This window comes from Ursus americanus, chromosome 23, assembly GCF_024610735.1.
Source record: "Ursus americanus isolate L20-20 chromosome 23, mUrsAme1.1.p, whole genome shotgun sequence".
NCBI lineage: Eukaryota > Metazoa > Chordata > Mammalia > Carnivora > Ursidae > Ursus > Ursus americanus.
This window is the reverse complement of record NC_142149.1, coordinates 17,079,366-17,105,115: the sequence shown is the minus strand read 5'-3', so window position 1 is coordinate 17,105,115 and position 25,750 is coordinate 17,079,366. Positions and strand designations below refer to the sequence as shown.

Sequence of the window (25,750 nt, the reverse complement as noted above, 5' to 3'; positions counted from 1 at the left end):
GCACTTATACAACTCACCACCACCCCCCCCCCAATAATCCAATTTAGAATGGGCAGAAGACATGAACAGACATTTCTCCAAAGAAGACATACAAGAGTTCCTGGGTGGTTCGATCAGTTAAGCATCTGCCTTCAGCTCAAGACATTATATCAGGGTCCTGGGATCAAGCCCCACATGGGGCTCCCTGTTCAGCAGGAAGTCTGCTTCTCCCTTGCCTTCTGCCCCTCCCCTCCGCTTGTGCTCGCTCTCAAATGAATAAATAAAATCTTAAAAAAAAACAAGAAGACATACAGATGGCCAACCAACATATGAAAAAATGCTCAACATCACTCATCATCAGGGAAATGCAAATCAAAACCACAATGAGATATCACCTCACATCTGTCAGAAAGGCTAAAATAAAAAACACAAACAACAAATTTTAGTGAGGATATGGAGAAATAGGAACCTTGAGTACTGTTGGTGGGAAAGCAAACTGATGCAGCCACTGAGGAAGACAGTACAGAGCTTCCTCACAAAATTAAAAATAGAACTACTCTATGATCCAGTAATTGCACTTCTGGGTATTTAACCAAAGAATACAAAAACACTAATTCAAAGGGATACAGCACCTCTATGTTTATTGCAGCATTATTTACAATAGCCAAACTATGGAAGTAATGTTAAGTATCCATTGATAGACGAATGGATAAAGAAGATGTGATTCATATATATAAATAATGGAATATTACTCAGCCATAAAAAAGAATGAAATCTTGCCATCTGCAACAACATGGATGGAGCGAGAGAGTATAATGTATGTGAAGTAAGTCAGCCAGAAAAAGTCAAATACCATATGATTTCACTCAGAGGTGAAATTTAAGAAACAAACAAAAATGAACAAAGGAAAAAGAGAGAGAGAAAGAGAGAGACAAATCAAGGAACAGACTCTTAATTATAAGGAACAAACTGATGGTTACCAGAGGGGACAGGGGGTGAGAGGAAAGGTGAAATAGGTGAGTTCATCATAATTTAAAAATTAAAAACTTTTGGTCTTCAGAGATAGAACAGAATGAAGACAAGCCACAACCTGGGAGAAATTTGCTAAACATTTTTCTGAGAGAAAGGACTTTTTCCAGAATAGATAACATACTCGTAAAACTCAACAATATGTATCCAATTAAAAAATGGGTTTGGGGGCACCAGGGTGGCTCAGTCGGTTGAGCGTCTGACTCTTGACTTTGGCTTGGGTTATGGCCTCAGGCTTGTGGGATTGAGCCCCGGGTCAGGCTCCATGCTCAGTGGGGAGTCTGCTTGAGATTCTCTCTCTCCATCTCCATCTGCCTCTCCCCCTACCACACTCACTCACTCTCTCTCTTGCTCTTTGTCTAAGATAAATAAATCAATCTTTAAAAAAAAGGAAAAGAATAGAAAAAATGGATTTGAACAGACACACCATTTAAAAAGATATCTGTACATGAACAGACACTCAACATCATGAGTTATTAGAGAAATGCAAATTAAAGCCACAATAAGATACAGCTACAGACATACCTACAAGAAAGTCTAAAAATTTTTTTTAACTGAAATATAAGGTGAAGATCTCATACACTGGTGGTTGGAATGCAAAATGGTACATCCACTTTAGAAAACAGGTAAGCAGTTTTTTGGTTTTGGTTTTGTTTTTTAGAGAGAGAGCATGGCATGTGCATATGAGTGGGGGTGGGGGAAGAGGGACAGGGAGAGAGAGGATCTTAAGCAGACTCCCCATTCAGCGTGGAGCCCAACTGGGGGCTGGATCTCACGACCCTGAGATCATGATCTAAGCCAAAATCAAGAGTCAGACACTTAACTAACTGACCCACCCAGGCGCCCCCAGGTAAGCAGTTTCTTTAAAAGTTAAATATACATTTAGCATATGATGTAGCAATCCTACCATTAGGTATTTTACCTTCCCCAAAATGAAAACATATGCTCACACAAAGACCTGCATGTGACTGCTTTTAGCAGCTTTATTCATAACTGCCAAAAAACTAAGAACAACTCAAATGTCCATTAACTGATGAATGCATAAATAAACTGGCGTAGCCACACAACTGGAATACTACTCAGCAATAAAAAGGAATGAATTGTGGATAGGAGCAACAACAAGGAGGAATCTCAAAGGATTATGCTGAGTGAGAGGAGCCAATCACAAAAGACTGCACACTGTATGATTTCATTTATAAGACCTGGTGGAAAAGGCAAAGCTACAGGGACAAAAATGAGGCTAGTGATTGCCAGGGGCTGATGGTGGGAAAAGGGGACTGACTGCAAACAGAAATGTTCTGTATCTCAAATGTGGCGATGGTTACATGAGTTTGCCAAAACTCATCAAACTGTATACTTAAAAAGAGTACATTTTATTAAATGAAAATTATACCTCAATAAATCTGACTCCAGAAAAGAATAAAACAAACCTAAATAAACAACTAAGTGAAAATAAACATAAGAAAAATCAACTTACAGTTTTTCCAATTCAAGGGTCATCATGAGGATGCTCTCAATTGTTGAAAGTGACACCTGGGTTGTTCCCATGTCTCTGAAGGAGAAAGCCCAAACGTGCATGGTACCGAAGACAAAAATTCTATACTTAAAAAGATACTTAACAACATGATTACTTAAATTCTGTCAAGCCAGCTCAAGAGTTAACTTTCTAGGGACAATAATTTCAGAGAACTCTTATGGAAGACATTTAAATTTATGTGCATCATGAAATTAATCACCTTGGTGATGAACAGTACAATCTCTTTTTACCATTATCCTACTTCTTATTCTCAATTGCACCCAACTCTCTTGATTAGTCTTTAAAAAAAATAATGTACATCTTATTCCACTTTGCTTTTTGAGACAAATAATACTTCTACATACATGATAAATGATATTTCTGCATACATGTGCACGTTCCCTATCTGTATGGGTTCTTCAGTACTGCTCTCTTCCTCTGCAGGCTGTCTTGCCCATATACGTTCTTTCTTTGCCAATAATTCTTACTTCATAACCCAGTTAAAATTTAAATTATGACTTTTTAACCAAAATGAAAAATACTTAATCTTTGATGAAAATAAAAAAGAGCAGAAATCTTCTCATGAGCCATGAGATTGTTGTAATACTTACAGATATTTTAATGCCGGCAATTTAAAAAGATATGAATCTTCAACAGTTGTCAGAGGGTTGCGATTGAGAATTCTGAAAAATGCAATGGAATGAAAATTATCTGCATTTTCAGTAACTACCATGAAAGTTTATGTTTGTTTTTTTTTTTGGTATGGGGCTTGAAGGTTAAAAGTAATTGTTTTCTGCCTTTGCCTATAAATCTGCAAAGCACTCTTCCTTTGGGAACTACCCAGGTCTCTGAATGATAAAGTGCGGAAGAGAGAGAAAAACATTTTTTTTTAAGTGGATGGCAAAGAAAAACTATGCCAAAGAACTGATCAGGTTGAAAACCCCAGAAGTGACTACTCTAGTAGAAAGCCCTAGCTCTGTAGGAAGTACTATTTCCCGTGTCCTCCGTGATTCAAGGTGCTTTTCCCTAGAAATTTAAAAAATTCCACAGCTTAAACCACCCAGTTACAGACAAAGAGAGGATCAATTCCTCAGTTTTGGATCCAAACAAGAGGGGCTAAATGTAGGAGGAACTGGTGAAAGCTATACTCCCACCACATGCTCCGTGTATCCTTGTATCACAGCCTCTGTCATGGCATGTAATCACCTGTTTCCTTGTCAGTCTCCTGGACTGTCAGCTCCTTAAGGGCAGGGGCCATACGTGATTGTTTTTGTCCTGTGCCTGACATAGTGCTTGTTATTTACTAGTTATTTAATGAATGTTTGCTGAATAAACATTTTGTCATTCTTTGACACAAGGTTTTATTCCAAAATGTTGAATAGATTTTCTTCTCAATTCTTTAAAACAAAAAAAGGTGAAAGAAATGGGAAGAAAGAAAAGAAAATCTGCCTTGAGGTTGACTCTACTTAAGAATCATTACTTTTGCCAAATATTAGAAAGATAAGCATCACGACTAATGCTATTGGGCTGTAAGGCATCTGTGACCAGCATTTCACATTTAGTCCTCACAATAACCTTATGTGATAGATATGATCATTACCCCATTTTACAAATAAGGAAACTGAGGTACAGAGAGGTTATGTAATTTGTCCCAAATTGTCAAGCCAGTCAGAAGCAGAGCTGGAATTTGAACCCAGTTTTCACTCCATAGCCTGTGTTTAGCTCGTATGAAGAAAAGGGGGTTTAAAATAGCTGTTACCTTAAACTTAACTTTGAGAGCACTAAATATAGAAATACTTTGTTGAACTTCATCTCTCTCTGGGAGAGCTTCTCTGAGAATTACATTTTCTATTTTTATTCCTTTTCTCTAATCATCTCCCATGACTAAGTATTTAATTAGCCAACGGTCATTGAAACTTTAGTGATTTAAAACCATGTTATAGGCAAATCAGTGAAAATGGGGAAGTAAGGACAGCTGAAAACTCATCCCTCCATAAAAGCAACAACAACAATGACAAAAACTTGCAAAAATGGTCAGAATCAACTTTTTTAGAACTTTGGAAAATTTAACCAACAGGCTTGCAGCAACCCAGAGAGCATTTATTAAATGAAAATTTATTAATTTCTATAGGAACAGTGAGATCTGTTGTTTTAACATGTCCTAGACCTCTGCTCTCTATCCTGGTGGTAGCCTTGAAAAATAGCCCACATCCCAGGGGAGAAAAGGGAGATGGAGTTCCTTAAAGCCTCATTCCCAAAGAACTGTCATTGTTTTACCTGTATAGTGGGTTCCCTGGAAAACCTCACTTGAAAAGCTTGTGGTTTTTTTTATTATAATCATATTTTTTATTATATTATGTTAGTCACCATACAGTACATCCCTGGTTTTTGATGTAAAGTTCGATGATTCATTAGTTGTGTATAACACCCAGTGCACCATGCAATACGTGCCCTCCTTACTATCCATCCCCAGCCTATCCCATTCCCCCACCCCCTCCCCTCTGAAGCCCTCAGTTTGTTTCTCAGAGTCCATAGTCTCTCATGCTTCATTCCCCCTTCTGATTACCCCCCCTTTCTTTATCCCTTTCTTCTCCTACCGATCTTCCTAGTTCTTATGTTCCATAGATGAGAGAAACCATATAATTGTCTTTCTCTGCTTGACTTATTTCACTTAGCATTATCTCCTCTAGTGCTGTCCATGTTGCAGCAAATGTTGAGAAATCATTCTTTTTGATAGCTGAGTAATATTCCATTGTATATATGGACCACAACTTCTTAATCCAGTCATCCGTTGAAGGGCATCTTGGCTCCTTCCACGATTTAGCTATTGTGGACAATGCTGCTATGAACATTGGGGTGCATATGGCCCTTCTCTTCACTACGTCTGTATCTTTGGGGTAAATACCCAGTATGCAATGGCTGGATCATAGGGTAGCTCAATTTTTAACTTTTTAAGGGACCTCCACACTGTTTTCCAGAGTGGCTGTACCAACTTGCATTCCCACCAACAATGTAGGAGGGATCGCCTTTCTCCACATCCTCTCCAACAATTGTTGTTTCTTGCCTTGTCAATTTTTGCCATTCTAACTGGTGTAAGGTGGTATCTTAGTGTGGTTTTGATTTGAATTTCCCTGATGGCTAATGATTTTGAACATTTTTTCATGTGTCTGTTAGCCATTTGTATGTCTTCATTGGAAAAGTGTCTGTTCATATCTTCTGCCCATTTTATGATTTGTTTATTTGTTTCTTGTGTATTGAGTTTGGAGAAGTTCTTTGTAGATCTTGGATACCAGCTTGTTCTTGACCTCACTGAGAGCTGCACAATGCTAAAGGCCTCTTTTTCTCAAGGGGCATTTTCAAAAAACAATTACAAGTAAATGTTTTATCCTTGTGGCTGCGTGAGGCAATGGATAACAGGTGGGACAAAAAAAGAGCCTAACCAAAAAAGCTAAAAGGAAAAAGCTGAGAAATGAGTTGTCCACAGAGACTTTGAAATGCCCCAACATATTCCTGGGAAACCAGAAGAGCACAAGACATATTCCTAGGAATGTAGGAAAAAACTTAGCACTAATAAATGGGTTCAGCAAGGTTGCAGGATACAAGATCAATGTGTAAAAATTAGCTGTATTTCTATACGCTAGCAATGAGTAGTCCAAAAATGAAATTAAGAAAACAATTCCATGTATAACAGTATTAAAAAGAATGAAATACTTAGGAAAAAAAGTAACCAAAGAAGTACAAGACTCCTACACTGACAACTACAAAACATTGTTGAAAAAATTAAAGAACATCAAAATAAATGGAAAGATATGCCATATTCATGGATTAAAAGAAAATGTTGTTAAAATGGCACCATGCCCCAAATTGAACTGTGGTTTCAGCACAATCCCTATCAAAATCACACTGGCTTAGTTCCAGAAATTGGTAAGTTAATTCTAAAATTCATATGTCAATTCAAGGGACCCAGAATAGCCAAAACAATCTTGATAAAGACGAACAAAGTGGGAAGACTCACATGCCCTGGTTTCAAAACCCAATTCAAAGCTACAGTAATCATAGTGTGGTAGTGGCATAAGGATGGACATATAAATCGATGGAACAGAACTGACTGTCCAGGAATAAGTACTCACATTTACGGTCTATTAATTTTCAACAAGGGTGCCAAAACAATTCAGTTTGGGGAGACTAGTCTTTTCAAATGGTGCTAGGACAACTGTATATCCACATACAAAATAATGTAGCTGGATTCCTACACTTCATACCATATATAAAAATTAACTCAAAATGGATCAACTACCTAAATGGAAGAACTCAAGCTATAAAACTCTTGGAAATCTTTCTGACCTTGGATTAGGCAACAGTTTCCTAGACATGAGACCAAAAGTACAAATAACCAAAGGAAAAATAAATAAATTGGACTTTATTAAAAAAAAAAAACCCAGACTTTTGTGCTTTAAAGAACATTATCACAAAAGTGAAAGACAACTCACAGAATGGGAGAAAACATTTACAAATCATATGTCTGATTAAAGTCTAGTATCCAGAATATATAAAGAACTCTTACAACTCAATAAAAAGACAAATAATCAAATTTTTAAATGGGCAAAGGATTTGAAGAGATGTGTCTCCAAAGAAAATACACAAATGGCCGATAAGCACGTGAAAAGATGTTCGATGTCTTAAGTCATTAGGGAAGTACAACTCAAGGTTATAATGAGATATTACCTTACACTCACTAAGATGGCTGTAATCAAACAGACAATGATAAATGGTCGCAAGATTATGGAGAAACTGGAACCTTCACTCCAATCCTAGGTATGACCCCAAAAGAATTAAAAACATATGTCCACACAAAAACTTGTATATGAATACTCATAGCAGCATTATTGATAATAGTCAAAAAGTGGAAACAATCCAAATGTCTAGCAACTGAGGAATGAACAAAATGTGATGTATCTATACAAGGGCACATTATGCAGCCTTAAGAAGGAATGAAGTACTGACACATGCTACAACATGGGTAAACTTGAAACTAACACGCTGTGTGAAATGTCCAGAATAGGCAAATCTATATGGACAGAAAGTAAATTAGTTGTTGCCAGGGCCTGAGAGGAGGGGAGAATGGGGAGTCACGGCTGATGGGTGTGGTATTTCTTTTTGGGGGTGATGAAAATGTCCTGGAATTAGTACCGACTGTTGTCTATCAAAGTATACCATTGGACTGTATAATTTATGATGTTGCATATTACATTATACGGATTATATCTCAATTTAAATAAAGAACCATGTTGGGGTAAATAGAGCACCAGTTGTCAGAAGACCAAATATGTTGGTAGGTGGAGAAAAGAGGAGTAAATACTCAGACATTTCCACAACGGAGGTCAGAGGGTGCCAATGGGAGCCATGCATTTTTGGGGGGGGGGAGGCATTTTTATTCTTGCTTTGGAAACTCCCCTATTCTTCCTATTCTAGCCCATTCTTCTAGATTTTTTTCGGTACCATTAACATGTTGGATTTGTAACACTAGTTAATATTCAGTAACATAATATTATGAAGAGGAAGAATGTGAGTGTCACATGTCTGGTTAAGCACAGTTCCTCAACTTTGAAGCTTTGAATGTCCTTTGCTTTGAAAAAAAAAACTGGCATGAAAATCTGTAAGCTCACTGGTGGGCTCTGTGCCCATGAGCTCCTCCACCTGTGCACCCTTCCCTGCCCACCCCACCCCCCGGTTTTAAAAATGACTATAAAGCATTATGTAGCCAAAGCAATTTAGCCGTTTGTGATCCTTCCCCCCAAATTATCTCTGTTCTCTAACCCTCCGTTCTTTCCTGGGTGCTCACCCATGGCCTTGTATCCATGAGCTCGGTGTTTTCTCTTAACCAGACAGCCCTTGTCCTACTGAGATTAACACCCTGCGTTTATCCCTAGTGAAACCAAAATATGGGGCCACTCTAAATTATCCTGTTCCCTCCTCCTGTCTTTAGTGCTGTCTTTTCTTCATGAAAGCTGTGCGTGGGGGAAGGACAGAATGAGAACTGACCCAACAGTTTACATGTGCGGGACTCCACAGTAACCACAAAATGAGTGGTTTTAGATGCACCGAGGACATCACACTGGAGACCATTTCCCTTTCAGTTCAATTCCCTCATTTTACAGATAAAGGTGTGCTGACCCCTAGTCCATCAGCTTTTTGATATTCATGGGCTTATCTTTATGGGAGTAAAACATAACAACAGTTATGAGGCCTCAAAGACTATCTCACAATCAAAGTTGAAGAAATACTGTTCTAAATGATTTTTTTAAAATATACCTATTTGAAGAGGAAAACTCAAGTATTTGTGCAAAAGCCTTTGCTGCAGAACAACGGGGCAGATTAAAGGTAGCTCACAAAATAAGGGAACATGTCTTACCTGCTATTTTTTTTTTTCTCCAAATTCTTCTATACAGGTCCAGACAGATGGGCTACGTTTCCTTTCTATTAACTGAGGAGACAGAGAAGAATTGAGGACTGAAGCATGTCATCACTGTCCTGAATGTACTGAAATCCTAACAGCTTTAGCTGAAAAAATGTCCAAAGCAGGCAGTGAAAAATAAATTTTAAATAGGACCAACTCTAAACTGTCTATGCTAGAATCCCAAGGCAGGCAGGGAAAACTGGCCCCTTGGAGGAAGGCAGTCAAAGAAATAAGTAGAGTGCCCTAGACCCTGTTCCAGTGTGTTTGAAGTACTTGGGGATGGAGTAACCCCTTTCCTTTATTCATCTACATAGGTCCATGAGCCATGAGAACATGACTCCCCATGTGAAGCTCCTCAGTACAAGACATCCAACTGCATGAATAAATCCTTTCTCGGGAGGGGGGAGGGCGAAGTCTAAAGAATCTGAAATGGTGGGCCTATATTTTAACCAAAGATCTGAGAATAGCTTTGAAGAAGAGTTCCTGGCAGTGAGGAACAGTGGAAGAAGCAAGGCCCCTTGGAATCAGGCAGACCTAGGTTTGAAGTCTGGCTGTCACTTGCTGGTGAAGTGACTTGAGTAACAAACATCTCTGAGTCTCACTTAGTACCATTTACTTCATAAGGCGATTTGAGGATTAGGTGAAAGAGCGTGTGCAAAGCACCTCGTATAAGGCCGGGCACACAGTAGGTGCCTTGTAGTGATGATGTTACACTGGCGCTGGGCAGTGAGCAGAAAGTCTCGGGATGCCCAGAGGTGGCATGGCCAGGAGCTCCAGCAGCATGGGGCTGTCACAGGGAAATGGGGCTCTCTGCTCTAAAGGTCCTATTCCATTTAGAAACCAACCCAAGAGACAATGCACAAAATGCCAAATGGTCATCCTTAAGGTCCTAGTCCAAGGGAATGCGGAGCTGCATTACTTGCAAAGCTCCTGAGCGGTTCTGCCACTTACTACCGGTGTGAACCTAGGCAAGTTACCCAACGTCCCTGAGTTTCAATTTCCTTGTCCCCAAAGTGGGGCTAATGATACCTACATTGCAAGAGCTGCTGGAAAAATGAAAATGAGATATAGTGTGAGGGAGCATGTATCGAGCATTTTCCATGTGCCAGGCACTATCTAAGAGTGTTGGGCACACTACCTTGCTTGGACAATAAATAAAAGTCCCTAGCATAGTGCCTGGAACACAGTAAGTGCCTAATCAAGGTGGGTATTAAAGAAATGTTACGGGGCAGAGGAGGAACTACTATGATTCTGAGAGAAAGAAGATATGTGGTTATATACGTGGAAAGAATAAGATGAGGCTGGGAGAAGGAAAGTCTAGTAGTTGCTGGGTAGGACTATCTCCAACCTTCGGAACTGTTACAAATAGAAAATAATAAAACAGCCACCCGAAGTCCCCTCAAAGGACAGACCCGAGTTATTTTCATCCTTAATGTTCATGCCTTTCTGAATCTGAGAAGAAGCTGCCAGGATTTCCAGTACATAGCAGAAAGTGATGACGACACCCTGAAGCGTATAAACTCGTGTGTGCACACAGCCATCTAAGGGAAACCGATGCTGGATGACGGGGGAGCATTAGGGTGTCTCTGTGACGGCAGCTCGACTTGCCTTCACAGTGTGGCCACAACTACCTCAATGGTATTCTCAGCAGCGGGGTAAGTCATTCAGTAGGGATAAGGCTTAGATTTTCCTCGTTCTCTCTTAGCACTCATGTTCTTGGCACAGCACCGAAGCACCACAGACAAGCCAGCGTGTGAACGTGCTCTGCGTGGGTAAGGTAGAGCCCTTCTACATTGTAGAGTCCTTCAGTTCTAAAATCACGGAGCTTGTATTGTTAGAACCAATGAAGTGACTAAAAGAATTTTAAAAAAATAACCCATCAGTCTGGACCTGTGTAGGTGAATGAAGGAGAAGCACTTTCAAGTCAGGAAAGAAAAAGTATACTTAACATTTAGGATTATCAACCACTGCTGGGTTTCCATAATATATTTCATTCCTGAATTCATCTGAAAGAGATATGATTATTACTACCACTCAAAAAGTGGTACCTTATTAAAACAAAATGAAAGAAAAACCCCTGAAAGTGGTATCTTATTGATAAGCTCTTGGCATGTCTTTGAGGTGGATTTCAGATTCAAAATAGACTTTACCACACAGCTAACGAGTTCACTCGGTGTTTATCAATAACTTAGAGGCTTCATTCAAGAAACTTACTGAGTTGTAGTTACCTGAAACCCAGGGGTAAATCAAGGATCTTGTGGGACTTCACCTACTTTGGGAAATCCTATCTAATAAAAATAAGCTAAATTATAAATACAAAAAAATTGCGAGGACCCCCTTCCAAGACCTTGGAAGAAGCCTTATGTAAGTGAGGAGCCCTGAAGCATAAGCTTTGGTCAGTTTGAGATAAATCCACCTCAGCTGGGGCCTCTAAGTTTTACAAACTAAGTTAATGCCAGAGGAAATATCGTTCCAACTTATAAACACCCCGGTACTATGTCACATAGGTAATAACATGATTTAATTCAAGGGGTGGCATCTTCCCTTGGCAACTTGCCTTCGGAAAGAGATGCAATAAAGTTTATATCTCACTATGGCAAACATTTCCTGAAGCAGACTAGCTTTGTCTATTAGAAAAATTTGGCCCCAAACAAAGAAGGAGCTTCGTCCCCAGTACACACTTACTATATTGTGATCATCTTTCAGAAGGAACCGTGAATTAGTTTTAGTGGTGCAGCTCTATTCAAATCACATGACACGTGTGTTAATTTATTTCCAACGCCAGCTAGCTCTGGTTCTTAATTACCTTTTCCTGTCATTTAAGATGCACACAGAAACTCAAACAAGTTGTTGCCTCATCCACTACCAATCTTTTCTATCCCGCAACTCGTTCCCTACTTTGTCACCCTTTGTCACGGGATGCCAGCATGGCTCCCGTGTGCTTTCCCAGTAGCACCCATCTTCCTCCTTCCAGCATGAAAGTTTCTTGGGGACAATCCCTGTCCTATTCATCTTTGTACCCCCAGTACAGTGTCGACATGTAGTGGGCATGGCACTCGGTGAATGTTTTTCAGGGAATCCATTAATTTTTATCAACTGATTCCACCCTATTTTTTCCTGTGTTGCCTACATAACTATAATGAAATTCAGATTCTTGTAAGAGACTCTTGGTTTATAGCATGCTTAGTAAAGGTGGTGAGTTTAAGACATTCTACCTCTTGGTGGAGAAACCCAATGAGCCTGTTCTCTGGTGTGTTGGCAAAAGAGGCTGACCCGCAGCACTCCTTCCCCAAGTTAGGCATCGGCAGATTAACGAGAGGAGAGGGGAGGCCGCTACAGACGGACATCTGCAGCAACTGTTACTCTAGCCCCAGACACACCCGCAACACTTCCATCTGTCCTCAAATAAACTGTGAAACTGTATTTCTGAACCACAGACAGGTAAGAGAGCCTTTTCCAAAGTCAGATTTAGAGGAAGATCTTCACCTTGTGTCTAAAATCCCCCTCAGGCCATTGAACACACCCACTATGATGTGCTTATGTCACAGAGAAATCAGAATTTTCCAGCTCAAAGCCAGTAACACGCTTCTTGTTGAAGAACAGTCAGGAAAGAAAGCATATGGAATTAGGCTACAGCAATGTATTTTCTTTATGAGCGTTTTTCACACTACAACTTAACACAAACAACATCTTTTTCTGTAACTTGAAGGTTCCTATTGCCCCCAGATAATTTACTTCAGAGGTATATACTTTTTGTGCTGGGTGACTGGGGAGAGAAGAGCCCTGTGGCAAGTTTTCAGGAGTTGTTTCTGCTTTACCATTTAAAAGAAGCTGATGGCCGAGGAAGCACCCACACTTTTGCTCCCTGGAGAACTCTGCTAACCTTAGTTCTTTGAAGCTTTATTTTGCTTGCATTGAAGCAGTTAGGAACTTTGTACATGAGCAGGAATCAAAGTTAAATTCAAATGTGGAATTTCAAGGATGGTGCACCTATTGGAGAAGCATCATTGTCATGGATTCCCAGGATAATGCTGATCTGGGTGTTATTTGCTGGGGTTCTTTTATCGCCCACACCAAAGCTGAGTACTAGGGAAAGCAGAGAGGGCCATTTATGAGACAGACAAGTCTCTTGGCCTCTTTGTACCTTAGTTTCCTCATTTGGAAAAATGAGTAGATTTTAAGACCTACTTTTCAGAGTTCATACTGGGCTTAGTACACCCACCGAACCAATAACTGTATGATGTTTTTACACGTAGTTTTTTTTACATGTATTCATTTTCTATTTCACTTACAACTTGTGTAAAAACTGCATTCCATGCCAGGCCTGAAATGTTCCAAAGCTCAGTTCTGTGAGTAAATTGCAACCAAGATTTCTAAAAAAAGAAAAAAAAAAAAAAAAGACACAAGCAAAAGAAGAAGAACAAAAGATATTCTTTCAGAACATTTATCCTTTGGCAGAGATTCCAATTTATACATATTTATATATAATGAAACATAACCTCAACACTCTCTCTGTACACTGAAGAAATCTCACTATGGAAGAGACTCACTTTTCAAAAAAATGTGCACGAAAGATTTATACTTTCATGTTTATACATGTGATGCCTTAGATACAAATCAGTAAATGTTTGATAAATACCTGTGTTGAATAATCTTTATTTCTCTAGAAAAACGTTCCACAAGGTTAGCACTACTGACAGCCACAGTTGGATGGTCTTTGTGAGGAGGGGCGGCCCTGTGCGTTGCGGGGTGTTTAGGGGCATCTCTGGCCTCCGCCCGCTAGATGCCAGTAGCTCATCTACAGTCTGACAACCAAAGATGTCTCTGGACACTGCCAGATGTCACGTGGGTGCAAGATCAGCCTGGTTGAGAACCACTGCTCTCGGATGATTCGGTCTGATCTGTATAATAATTCTCACACTAATCTTTGCTATAAACAAAAAAGATTTGCTACATAATTTTAGTAGCTTTCTACTAATAAAGTTTCAATTGTATTTCAAAATGATTATAACAAAGAGGCTTACAATTAAGTTTAACAAAAATTCCAAATATAATGAAATTATATTTGTAACTTACATAAACTGCAAAAAAGGTAGTGGTTCAAATGTACGTCTTTCAATAGATTGTATTTTATTGCAGGATAAATCTCTAGGAAAAGTAAAAGGAAAATATTGCCTCAATTAGCTATTAGATATCTAATTAGTAGGATGATCATATTGAATAAGTAGCTTTTGCCTAAACTCTGAATCTCAAGAATTGGTATTTGAACCTTCCAGAGCCCCTAACTCTGTCCTCACCTCTCTTAAAAGAGCCTCACCTTCACAATCTTCGTAAATAAAATCTACTACTATAGATCTTGATAGGTCTTGGAAGTAATCTTTCCTGAGAGCAGAAGACTTGATTAGAGGATCTTTTGTGGCCTCATCAATTTCCAGATTATGAGCTCAAAGTTTTTATCTCCACATTTAATTATAATTTCTTTTTAAAAAAGATTTATTTATTTTAGAGAGAGAGTGCACAAGTAGGAGGGGCAGAGGGAGAGAGAATCCCAAGCAGACTCCACACTGAGCACACAGCCCAGTGCAGGGCTCCATTTCAGGACCCTGAGATCATGACCGGAGCGGAAACCAAGAGTCAGATGCTCAACTGACCGCGCCACCCAGGTACTCCTACAATTATAATTTCTAAAAAGGGATATTCTCACATTAACACACCTTTTTGGTTTAGTTCTATTTTTCTAGGCCAATTCAATAACAGAATAAATAAAAGATATCCTTTCATTTAACTTGAAAGGAAGTTACTCCTCTGATAACTTTGAACTAACTCAGAATTATATTATATTAATAGAAATTCATTTGTGGTTGTATACTGCCTTAATAGTCCATGAATTTATTAACTGCTTCAGTTGCAGGTGGTGAGACAACAAAAAAACCACATGGTACTGGGTTTTTATTTGAAAACACCTATTCTTGATTATAGCTGACCCTCTTACTTCCATTGATCTCAGCTTAGTCCCTCACTTTCCACCTAGTCTTCTGATCGGCTTTGCCATCTCCAGGCTCTCCCTTTCTAATGCATCCTGCACACAGTTACCCGATTAATTCTCCAGAAGTGGTTCTCGAATACCAGCATCACTTGGGAACTTAATCAAGATGCAAATTCTCAGCCCTAATTGCAGACTGACTAAACCAGTAACTGTGGAGGTGAAGCTTGTGTCAGAACACAAGCCCTCCAAGTGACTCTGTTGCAGGCTCAAGTCCGTCCTGGGGCACTGCTGTGATAACCCAGTAGCTTGGCATGTTACCCATGGCCTTCAAAATCCTAGAAGGTCTGGCTCTAATCTCCTGTTCTACAGGTACCCAAGATATTTCCCTTGCATTTTGCCTTTCTCCCATTCTCCTTTGCAAGCTTATTCCTCCCAAGATGTCTGTCTGATGATACCCAATCGCTCTTCAAGGTCCTGTTTAAACAGCATTGCTCTAGTAACTTCCCTGATCCAATGTGAAGTCTTTTCTCCCTCATCTGTGTTCCAAAAACAATTTATATCTTTCATTCCCCATATCCATTTCCCCTCCTCCTCCTCCTTTTAAAAAAAATTTTTTTAAGTAGGCTCCACACCCAACCTGGGGCTTGAACTCATGATCCCAAGATCAGGAGTCACATGCTCTACCCACTCAGCCAGGCAGGCACCCCAATTTCTTTTTAATATAGTTATTTTTGTATTCCATTTCCTCTGGGCATAAACTCCTTGAAAGTATGGACTGGTTATGTTCATCTGCATTGCCTACTGTGTTTATAACTGACACAGGGACATAAAACAAACTCAGATATTTATAAAATAAACAAATAGCTGGGTAGTGAGTAGCAGAAGCAAAATGACTATTTAAAAAGAAATGTAGTTTCATGACTTTATGGCTCCCTCTTCTGCACCTCTCCAGCACTTTGTCCACTTAGTGCTTTACACATTATGGTTTGAGCTTCTGTTTATTTTCCTTGTGAGATCATGAGTTCCTACAAGGGTAGGAAGCCTGTCTCAACCATCTGTGTGCCTCTGATACTGGGCACAGTGCCTGTCATACTAGCTTTTGATTGACATTTTTTTAGATGAATGAGAATACTTCAGCTAACATGAAATAATTGGTTTACAAAGTATTTCATAGTAGAAGTAATGAAAGGCCTAATCCATTGAGCAATTTATCTCATTTGTTTTTTTCCAGACTGTGTTTGTAAGGTGTGGAGTCCAGATGGCAGCAGTATCCAAGAAGACCAATACAAGAGTGGTTGTCTCCTAAGACTTGGAAGGTTTGATCATTTAAAGGACTATTCTTACTGTCATATCAGGCTCTTTTTACCCACTACCCTTAGACCTTCTATATTTACAAGAAGAATCTATTTGCTGAAGAGCATCATTAATAAGGATTAATGACATACACAGCTCTGGATGCCATGGACAAAGAATAAAAATTGAACCAGGCACCTGGGTGGCTCAGTAGGTTAAGCATCTGCCTTCAGCTCAGGTCATGATCCCAGACTGTCCTGCATCAAGCTCCCTGCTCAACAGGGAGTCCTCTCCCCTTGCTCCTCCCCCCTGCTCATGCTCTTTCTCTCTGTCAAATAAATAAATAAAATCTTCTTTAAAAATTTTTAAAAAAGAATAAAAATTGAACCTTCATAGCAAAGAACATAGTATCTCTGTATGTCTAAATACATAGAAATACCATGCAAGCATTTCTTCCTGTACAATGAGGCTGGACAGATTTTATTTTGTAATTAGTGAAGTTAGGGGCATTTTTGATATGTTTATTTACTGTAAACATTTCTAACTATGCCATTTAAACATCATTTTATTTTATTTTTTGACGATTTTATTTCTTTATTTGTGAGAGAGAAAGAGAGAGAGTGCATGAGCGCACAAGCTGGGGAAGTGGCAGGCAGAGGGAGAAGCAGGCTCCTTGCTGAGCAGGAAGCCCAAGACGGGACTCGATCCCAGGACCCTGGGATCATGACCTGAGCCAAAGGCAGACACTTAACCTCCTGAGCCACCCAGGCACCCCTTATTTTATTTTTTTATAAAATTTTATTTTTCTTAAGTAATCTCTATACCCAACGTGGGTTTTGAACCTACAACCCTGAGATCCAGAGTCGCTTGCTCTACCAACTGAGCCAGCCACGTACCCCTTAACCATCATTTTAAACATCTATTTTTAATATTGGTATAAGAATTCCCGCACTGAAATCCTTAATCTGTTCTCTTGGTAATTTAATATGTACTTGATAATACCGCTTACATAATTTACCTGCTTAAATATTTAATGTTTAAATATTTGATTTAGATTAAATTATAAAAAAATTCTGGGTTAATGGCATTCAAATTAATGTAAGTGTTCCATATTTTCTTGTCCTGTAGGTGACAATTTGAGGTTAACTTTAATTCCTCTCATTTTACTAAACCAACTTTCAAAGGCTTTTCTGTAAAGGCCAGATAGTAAAAGCCCAGATAGTGGGCTTTGCAGGCCACATGCCGTCTCTGTTGCATATTCTTCTCTTTCTCTTCTTTTCTCTTTCACACCCCTTTAAGAATGTAAAAATCATTCTTAACTCATAGGCTGTATAAAGACAGACCACGGGCGGGATTTGACCCATGAGCCATAAACTAAATATAAGTGTAAGCAGATGGTGGATGAACACTTATGCAACAAGGTTCGTATGCGTGTCCATCACTGCTCAGACCTCAGGACCCCTTCTGCTCTATAACTCTATCTATATCTTGTCTATAAAATTAAAAAACTGAAAATGCATAGAAGATATTTAATGCTAGAGATGGGCTGGGGCCCTACAGACTTACAGACCTGTAGAATTTTATTGTTAGAAGAAATTGTCATGATTATCTAATTTGAACCCCATATTTAATTTATAGATAACTAAAAAGTCATAATAAATGATTAATTAACTTACAAATACTGGAGGGATAGCAGGCCTTCAAATGAGTCCTTATGTAATTCGGTCAAATAATTTTCACTGAGAATTCTGAAAAATGAAAAGGTTATTTCTGCTCAAAATGCAAAATAACTACAACTATTTACTACCTAGGACTAACTTCCATATGGGAGGGAAACCTGGGTAATGGTGCCCCCTAAATACACTAATTCTTATTTAATTTAGGAGTACTGATCTCTGCTCTGTTTCCATTCAAATCCTTTTCATGTACTTCTTTGTGTCCATCTCCCCCCGCCCCCGACACACACAGACCCCTAGCCACTCTTTGCACCAAAATGCATATTTAATGCCTACTCTCTGGATCACAAAGTCTCTGCTAGAACCCAGTTCAGTGCCAACAACACTGGCAGAACTGCCATTTCCTCCTCTTTTCCCAAATTCTATTCGGAAGCCCCATTCACAACTATAGCAGTGCGGTAGGGAAAGCCATTCGATTTTTTTTCCCAACTAAAAAATATTTTTGAGAACTAAAAAAATATGCATAAATAAATGTTCAGTTTAATAATTATCAAGCAAATACCCATGTAACACCATTCGTGTCAAGAAAAAGCCCTGCCAGCATCCCAGAAGCCCCCAGTGTGCCCCTTCCAATCACAACCCTCTCTCTGATTCCCCAGAAGTAACCACTATCCTGACTTTAATAATAATTTCCTTGCTTTTTGGTTTTTAAAAAAAAAAATTTAAAGATTAATTTGAGAGATGGAGAGAAGGGGGGGCAGAGAGCGAAGGAGAGAAAGGATCTCCAGCAGACTCCCCACTGAGCGTGGAGCACTATCCGACGACCCTGAGATCATGACCTGAGCCCAAGTCAAGAATTGGATGCTTAACTAACCGAGCCACCCAGGCACCCCTAATTTCCTTGCTTTTTAAATGTAGTTTTACCTATCATATGGCAGCCGTAAATAACATAATTTAGTTTTGCCTCTTCTTGAACTTTAACTCTATATAAATGGAATCATGTTATATGTATTATTTTCTGTGTTGCTTCTTTCATTCAACATTATCTTGTAAATTTGTTATATTGTTGCATGTAGCTGAGGATGGTTCATTTCAATGCTTAGTACTGCATGTCTTGCTACATGTGGCTACTGAATACTTGGGAGTGGCTGGTGTGAACAATGAGCTGAATTTTTAATTTAATTAATTTCAATTATTTTAAAATTTAAATTAAAAAACTGATACTCAACAGTTATTAGAAAATGTTTATGCTTGCAACGATGTGGGTATGTGATGTTACTTTTTCAACTGTAATTTTATGAAATCTAAATACAGATCAAGTATTTCTGATAAAAAAAATTAGCAACCAAATTGAGATTTCAAAGAGTTAGTAAAGGAGAAAGAACATAATAAGCTCTCTCATTAGTAGTTTTTATACTGACTACATGTAGAAATGAAAATACTTTGGAGATTTTGAAGACAGTTTAAACGCAGACTTAAATCTTATTAATAATGTATATAATGATTACATGTTGAAATGATAATATTTTGGATATAAGAGCTAAACAAAATATATTAACATTTATGTCATCTCTGTCTTTTTACTTTTAATTTTTAAGTGGCTAACAGAAAATTTGAGATGACTTATGTGGCTTACATTATATTTCAAATGAATTTTATGACTATACCACAATTTATTTTTTCACTCTTATGTTGGTGGATACTAGATTTTTCTAGTTTTTAGTTATTAAAAACAATGCTGCTTTGAACATTCTTGTACTTGTATCCTGGTACACATGTGCCTAAGTTTCTCTAGGATTTAATAGGGGTACAAAATTGTTTTCCTAAGAGTTTGTGTTATTTCAAGTTGGCAGATTGAAACATGCCAAGTCTTACCCTTCCAACCTCCACCAAAGTCCCTAAGAATGATAGAAAAGATAAATCGAAAAATCCACAACCTTAGCTCAAAGCCACAGGAGCAGCTCCACAAACTCCCCGACTAGAAATGCCCTGGAGCAACCGACCGACAGGGTGGTTAGTTGGGATCCTGCGGGAGGGGCAGCACATCAACCCCTCATCCCTCCTCCTTGGACCAGGCAACAAAGGGTGTCTTACTCCAGCTGGGAGCAGTTGGTGTTAGGAAGGGCGCAGGGGCCCAGAACCCAGGAGGAAGGGAATGAGCTTTCTGACTCGCCACTAGAAGTCACCTCCCACCTCTTCCTTAATTCTTAGGGGAATCCATCACAGAAAAACAGACCCCAGCAGCTCATTCCATCTCTTCCCTAGTGCCAGAAAACAGAAGCGGTAGAATCTCAACCACACAGATAAATTGCACTCAGGAATGACCAAACAGTGTCAGAAAGCAAACTCCGTTAAGAACAGAAAATAAAAACCAATTTAAGAGCTCAAAGCCAACGAATCAGAGTTAACGGGGAAAGCCCAAGAGGATTTTAGAGTAGCATAATTAATATCCTCAGACAGATGTAAACAGTACATCCATTAAAAAAGAACCAACTCAAGATTATATGAATGAACAGTGTTATCATTAATAAAAAACTCAGTCTATGAGCAGCAAAAATGGTAGTTGAATAATAAATTAGAAAACAGAGATCTGGCTAAAGGTTTCTTATCAGTACTTGAAATTATAACTATTTATTATATTTACATATTTGTTTTCATATTATATATTTGTAAACCCCTCGAGAACGGGGGATTTGGTCGATTTTGTTCTTGAGCCTCTATCCCGGACATGTAAAACAGTTCCTGGCACATAGTTGGTGCTCCATAAATATTTGCTGACTGAGTTCAAAAAGTGACAGGTATCAATTTGCAAACATACTACCTTTATTTAAAACAAATTATCCATTTATTATCACTTATGAGGATAAGTACAATTACAGGATAATAAATGTCTTTCTCCACCCGCACCCCTTATTTTGTGACTCAATCTCAATCTTTTGAGACAAGAACCTTTTGAGAATTTCATAAAAGCTATGGACCTCCCTAGAAAATGGTATTTTCTTGAATATGTGCAAAGGTGTGCACATGATTTCAATTTGTGGATCATCCCTTTAGGGCACAGGTCTGTGGGGAGAATGGATTGAATTCAGAGGGCCAAACTTGGATGGATAATAAAATGATTTATTACATATTTGTGATAGATATCTCAAAATATCATTTATTCTCATCACTACCTTGAGGTTATAATAGTTATTAGACCTACCACTGTATCTTGTTATTTAATGAGTTAACAGAAGCAGATTTATTGCTATATCACTAATCTTTTTCAAAAAATATTTTGAAAATTGTATTTCAATATAATTTCCTTTAATATATATTTTATTTTATTTTATTTTTAAAGATTTTATTTATTTATTTGACAGAGATAGAGACAGCCAGCAAGAGAGGGAACACAAGGAGGGGGAGTGGGAGAGGAAGAAGCAGGCTCATAGCAGAGGAGCCTGATGTGGGGCTCGATCCCATAACGCCGGGATCACGCCCTGAGCCGAAGGCAGACGCTTAACCGCTGTGCCACCCAGGCGCCCCTTTAATATATATTTTAAATTGTTGTACATTTAAAACATTATCCCGAGAACACAGGCTTCTGCAGATCATCAAACAGATGTATAGAAGAAAAGGTTAAAAATCCCGCCCTGGGGGACCAGTGATCCATAGTGAGGAACCTCTGCCTTACAAGGTATAACCCTCAAGCTGAATGAGAAATCTGCAAATCTTACCAGATTCATGTTCTAGTACATAAACTCCCAAACACATGCTTTTTAAAAATTAATTTTTAAATTTCTATTTATTTTTTAAAAACATGTTGTATATATATTCACATGGCTCACAATTCCAAAGGAATATAGTACACAATTCAAAGTTTTTCTGCTACTCCTGTCCCTCAGCCTACTTACTTTCGGCCAAATTACTTTCAGTTTTCTTACAAGTTTAGGAAATAAAATCTCCAAGTCAGACACTATCATGGGGAAATATAAATTATATGTAGTATTTAAGAAATTCATAAAATTAAAAAAAAAACCAATTGCTTGCTTCTGAAGCATTTCTCCTTTACCAATAAGATGTCAGACTAAGGGTGGGGGATCTACTTTAGGGGGATCATAATCCCTATTTTTAGATTACTGTGACTATCATGTCTTTTATTATTAATTCAGGAGTCATTTATGACTTATCTACTCAAGTTGAACTAGTGATACAACACACAAGCTCTCATGAAAAATGCCAGTTAATTGCTTGAAGTGTAATATTTTTTCCAAAAGCACTTGTATCTCCATTGACTTTTTCTACGAATTAAAAAAAAAGATAACAAAAAATTGGCAAAGAACAGAAAATTCAGACAAGAAATACAAATGTTCAGTAAACATAGAGAGATATTTAAATTTACAAGTAACCAGAAAACTTCAAATTCAGACAAGACCCCTTTTATTCACCCATCAGATTAGCCAAGAAATGGAGACTATCCAGTGGGCTGTGGGCTGGAGTGTAAATTGGCACAACTTTCTTGAGGACAGTCAGAATTGTACACCTACATAGTCTTCATCCCAACAATTCCGTTTCTAGATATCCACTCGCCAGAAATCCCTGCCCGTGTACACAAAGAGGCATGGATGAGGCGGTTTGTTGCAGCAATGCACGTGACAAGAAAACCAGACACAGTCTAAACATCCATCAATAGGGGAATTATTACATTGTAATACATTCATACTATGGAATATTATGCAGGAGTTTACATGAATGGGGTAACCCCCTATGTACTAGAAGAAAAGAAATCTAAGATCTACCATGAAGCAAAAGAATCAAGTTACAGGATGTTACCATTCATGAGAAAGAAAAAAGAAAAGAAAAGAAAAGAGAAAAAAGGAAGGAAGGAAGGACGGAAGGAAGGAAGGAAGAAGTCACACAACAAACCTATTTTGCTGCCTATAAATATGTGCGTAGACAAAGGCATGGAAAAAAGTCTGGAAGGATATATACCAAATCCAGAGTGGTGGCTATCTCGGTGATGGGGGATCAGAATACAAGGCGGATGTTCACTATATCTATTCTTTCATTTTTATATATTGAGAATATAATCATGTATTCCTTGTATAATGGAAAATAAGTTTCGATTAATTTTAAAGAGAGACTGCCAAATTTAATTTTTAAAAATAAACATAGAACTGCAATCAATTGCAGTTATGGAGGGAGAAATACCTTTCTTCAGAGCTACTGACTTCAAAATTCTGGACCCAGAAGGATCTGAGAGTGCAGTTAAGTTTTTTGTATTTGTATTTGGAGAGAATATACTCACAGTTTCTCAGCCCAACGGTATGCCTTCCATACATTTTCATCAATGTAAGAAATAGAATTTCCTTGGAAATTTCTGTGAAGAAACACAGTTCAGATCCTTGAATAGGTAGGAAAAGAATGAACAGAATAAATAAAAGTAGCATTGGCAAACTTGTGGGGAATATTCAAATGCAGAAAATACCAGCTTTCTAATTTCCACAGCTATCAGCATCCCAGTTTGCACAATTAATAAAGAGATGATGGGGGGGCACTGGCACAAACAAGGCATCTCCCTAGAACCTGAACTTCCTATCTCTCCAATGGACAGATAATGCCAGTTAATTACTTTGAATATAAGTATTTTTTCCAAAATCACTTATGTGTCTAAAATGGCTCCTTCCGTAAATCAGTGAGAAAATAATAATTCAACAGAAACATGGCAAAAATGTAACATTATCAGCAAACAAAGGTAAAGAAATCGTAAGCCAGGCAACACCAAAGTTTTGGCTCTGTGCCCTCTGTTGAAATCTGTCCAGCTGTTAGAAGGATAGGGAAGTTAGAAATTAAAGGAACGAATATGGAGAGATTTCTTAGACATACTGCATAGGGAAAGGCAACAAATCACTGAGCAGGGAATAAAAAGTATTACCCCATGAGGGGAAAAATTGCAATGGAAAGCGATGGGAAGGAAGGACACATATCAAAATGGTAACAGGAGTTATCTTACGGGTGGTAGGGAGGGTGCGGTGGGATATTCACATTTTATCCTATATGCTTGTGACATTAAAAAACAAACAAAAAAACAAACAAAAAACAAAACAATCCAGTGAGAATGTATCCAGGAGTCGCATGTGTTTAAAAGAAGAAGCTATGAAATGCCTGAGACTCAGTTTCAACCGCTAATTCTATGTATGACTTTGAATCTTTAGCTTTGTCCTCTTTCCTCAGCAACAACTTACCTACTCGGTTTACATACACATTTTTTCAGGGGAGTCAGAAATAAGGCATAACAGGTACCCATCTGCCCATCTGCCTAGTGGCCATTTCCGGTCAACCAGAAGACTTCTGATTGCTTTATGTTCCTTGATAAAAGATGCCTGAGGCTGAACTTACCTCCCCTCATACTGGCTCTCCTTCCCAACTGCTGTTTCCACCTGTTCTACCGCCACCGTTCTGCTCATCCAGGACAGAAACTTCGAGAGTCATACTTCATTTTTCTCTTTCCTGGACACACCCTACCTGCTACTCTCATTAGTTACTCAGTCTTGTCACTTCTTCCTTTGCGGTGCTCTCAGGGTTTTCTTTCTACTCCTATCACAGCCACTCTGATCTGACCCCTTGTCACTTTACTCCCAGCTTTTGTTAGGGCATTCTATCTGGTCTCCCTAGATCAAGCTCTCCTCTCTAGATCACTCTACAGAGGGAATCAAAAACAATCCTCTTGTTTTAATGATATGTATCTTTGGCTGGAAAACTTTCAGTGGCTCTCTATATCTCAGAGTGTAACTTTCATACCCCTCTGACTGATAGTCAAGGGTTTTCATAATCGTATCTTTCAGTGCTTCCTAACCTAATTCTTAAAAAAAAAAAAAAAAGATTTTATTTATTTATTTGACAGAGAGAGTGAGAGAGGGAACACAAGCAGGGGAAGTGTGAGAGGGAGAAGCAGGCTTCCCCTCGAGCAGGGAGCCCTATGCGGGGTTCGATCCCAGGACCCTGCGATCATGACCTGAGCCAAAGGCAGATGCTTAACGGCTGAGCCACCCAGGCGCCCCTCCTAACCTAATTCTTAATTCCTGATCATTCTTGCAGCCATGGCTTTGTTTACTTTTGCTCTGTTTAACAAATCATAGCCACTCTTTAAGTCTCAGCTAAAGTTTTAGCTTATCCATGCAGCGTTCCCTCACCCCCACACTCTATTGATTACAGATTCTGGTGAATTAGAGCATCTCAGTCTGTACTTAATCATAGGTCACCTCCCTTTCTATGCCTATTTCCTTTCTTCTCACCTATCATTTCATGTTCTAAAGACAATGTCATACTTGCATGGTTCCCACAGTACTGAGTCCTGGGCTAGGCACAAAATAGGTGCTATATATAGAAGGTCAGGGGACAAAGATGAGTTCTGAACATAACTGAGGAGTCAAATAAAAAGAGCTAACACTCATATATATGCTAGGCACCGATATAAGTGCTTTGTATGTACTGACTCATCTAAACTTCACAATAATCCCACGAGATGGTACTATCATAATCTCCATTTTATAGAAAAGGAAATTGAGTCAAAAGCTGTTAAGTGACAGACCTCAGTTCAAACCCAGGCAGCCTAGTTCCAGAATCTCTACTCTTAACCACTTTGTTGTATCACCACCAAGGAGATGGAGAGAGGGACATGTTGCTATAAAGAGGGTGGAGCAAAAATGGGAGAGGAGAGGTTAAGGAATGAAATGATGGGGATAAAAAAATGGATAAGAAAAAGGAATAAGGGCAATTCCAAGTAAAAGATTGGAGAAGGGGAAACAATAGCAAACAACAAAATGAGGATAAGG

The 25,750-nt window shown here is 38.7% G+C and overlaps 1 protein-coding gene across 1 annotated transcript in view; it reads right to left on the bottom strand.

Moving 5' to 3' along the window:
- LOC123803159 (uncharacterized) overlaps positions 1–25,750 on the bottom strand; it is a 46,694-nt gene that overhangs the window by 12,055 nt on the left and 8,889 nt on the right. Inside the window, exons 2-7 of the mRNA XM_045814422.2 lie at positions 23,224–23,295; positions 17,937–18,008; positions 14,058–14,129; positions 13,274–13,354; positions 3,136–3,207; positions 2,486–2,560 (exon numbers count right to left, since the gene is read on the bottom strand). Of these exons, the coding sequence (XP_045670378.2) occupies positions 2,486–2,560; positions 3,136–3,207; positions 13,274–13,354; positions 14,058–14,129; positions 17,937–18,008; positions 23,224–23,295 (444 nt within the window). The remainder of the gene's footprint in view (positions 1–2,485; positions 2,561–3,135; positions 3,208–13,273; positions 13,355–14,057; positions 14,130–17,936; positions 18,009–23,223; positions 23,296–25,750) is intronic.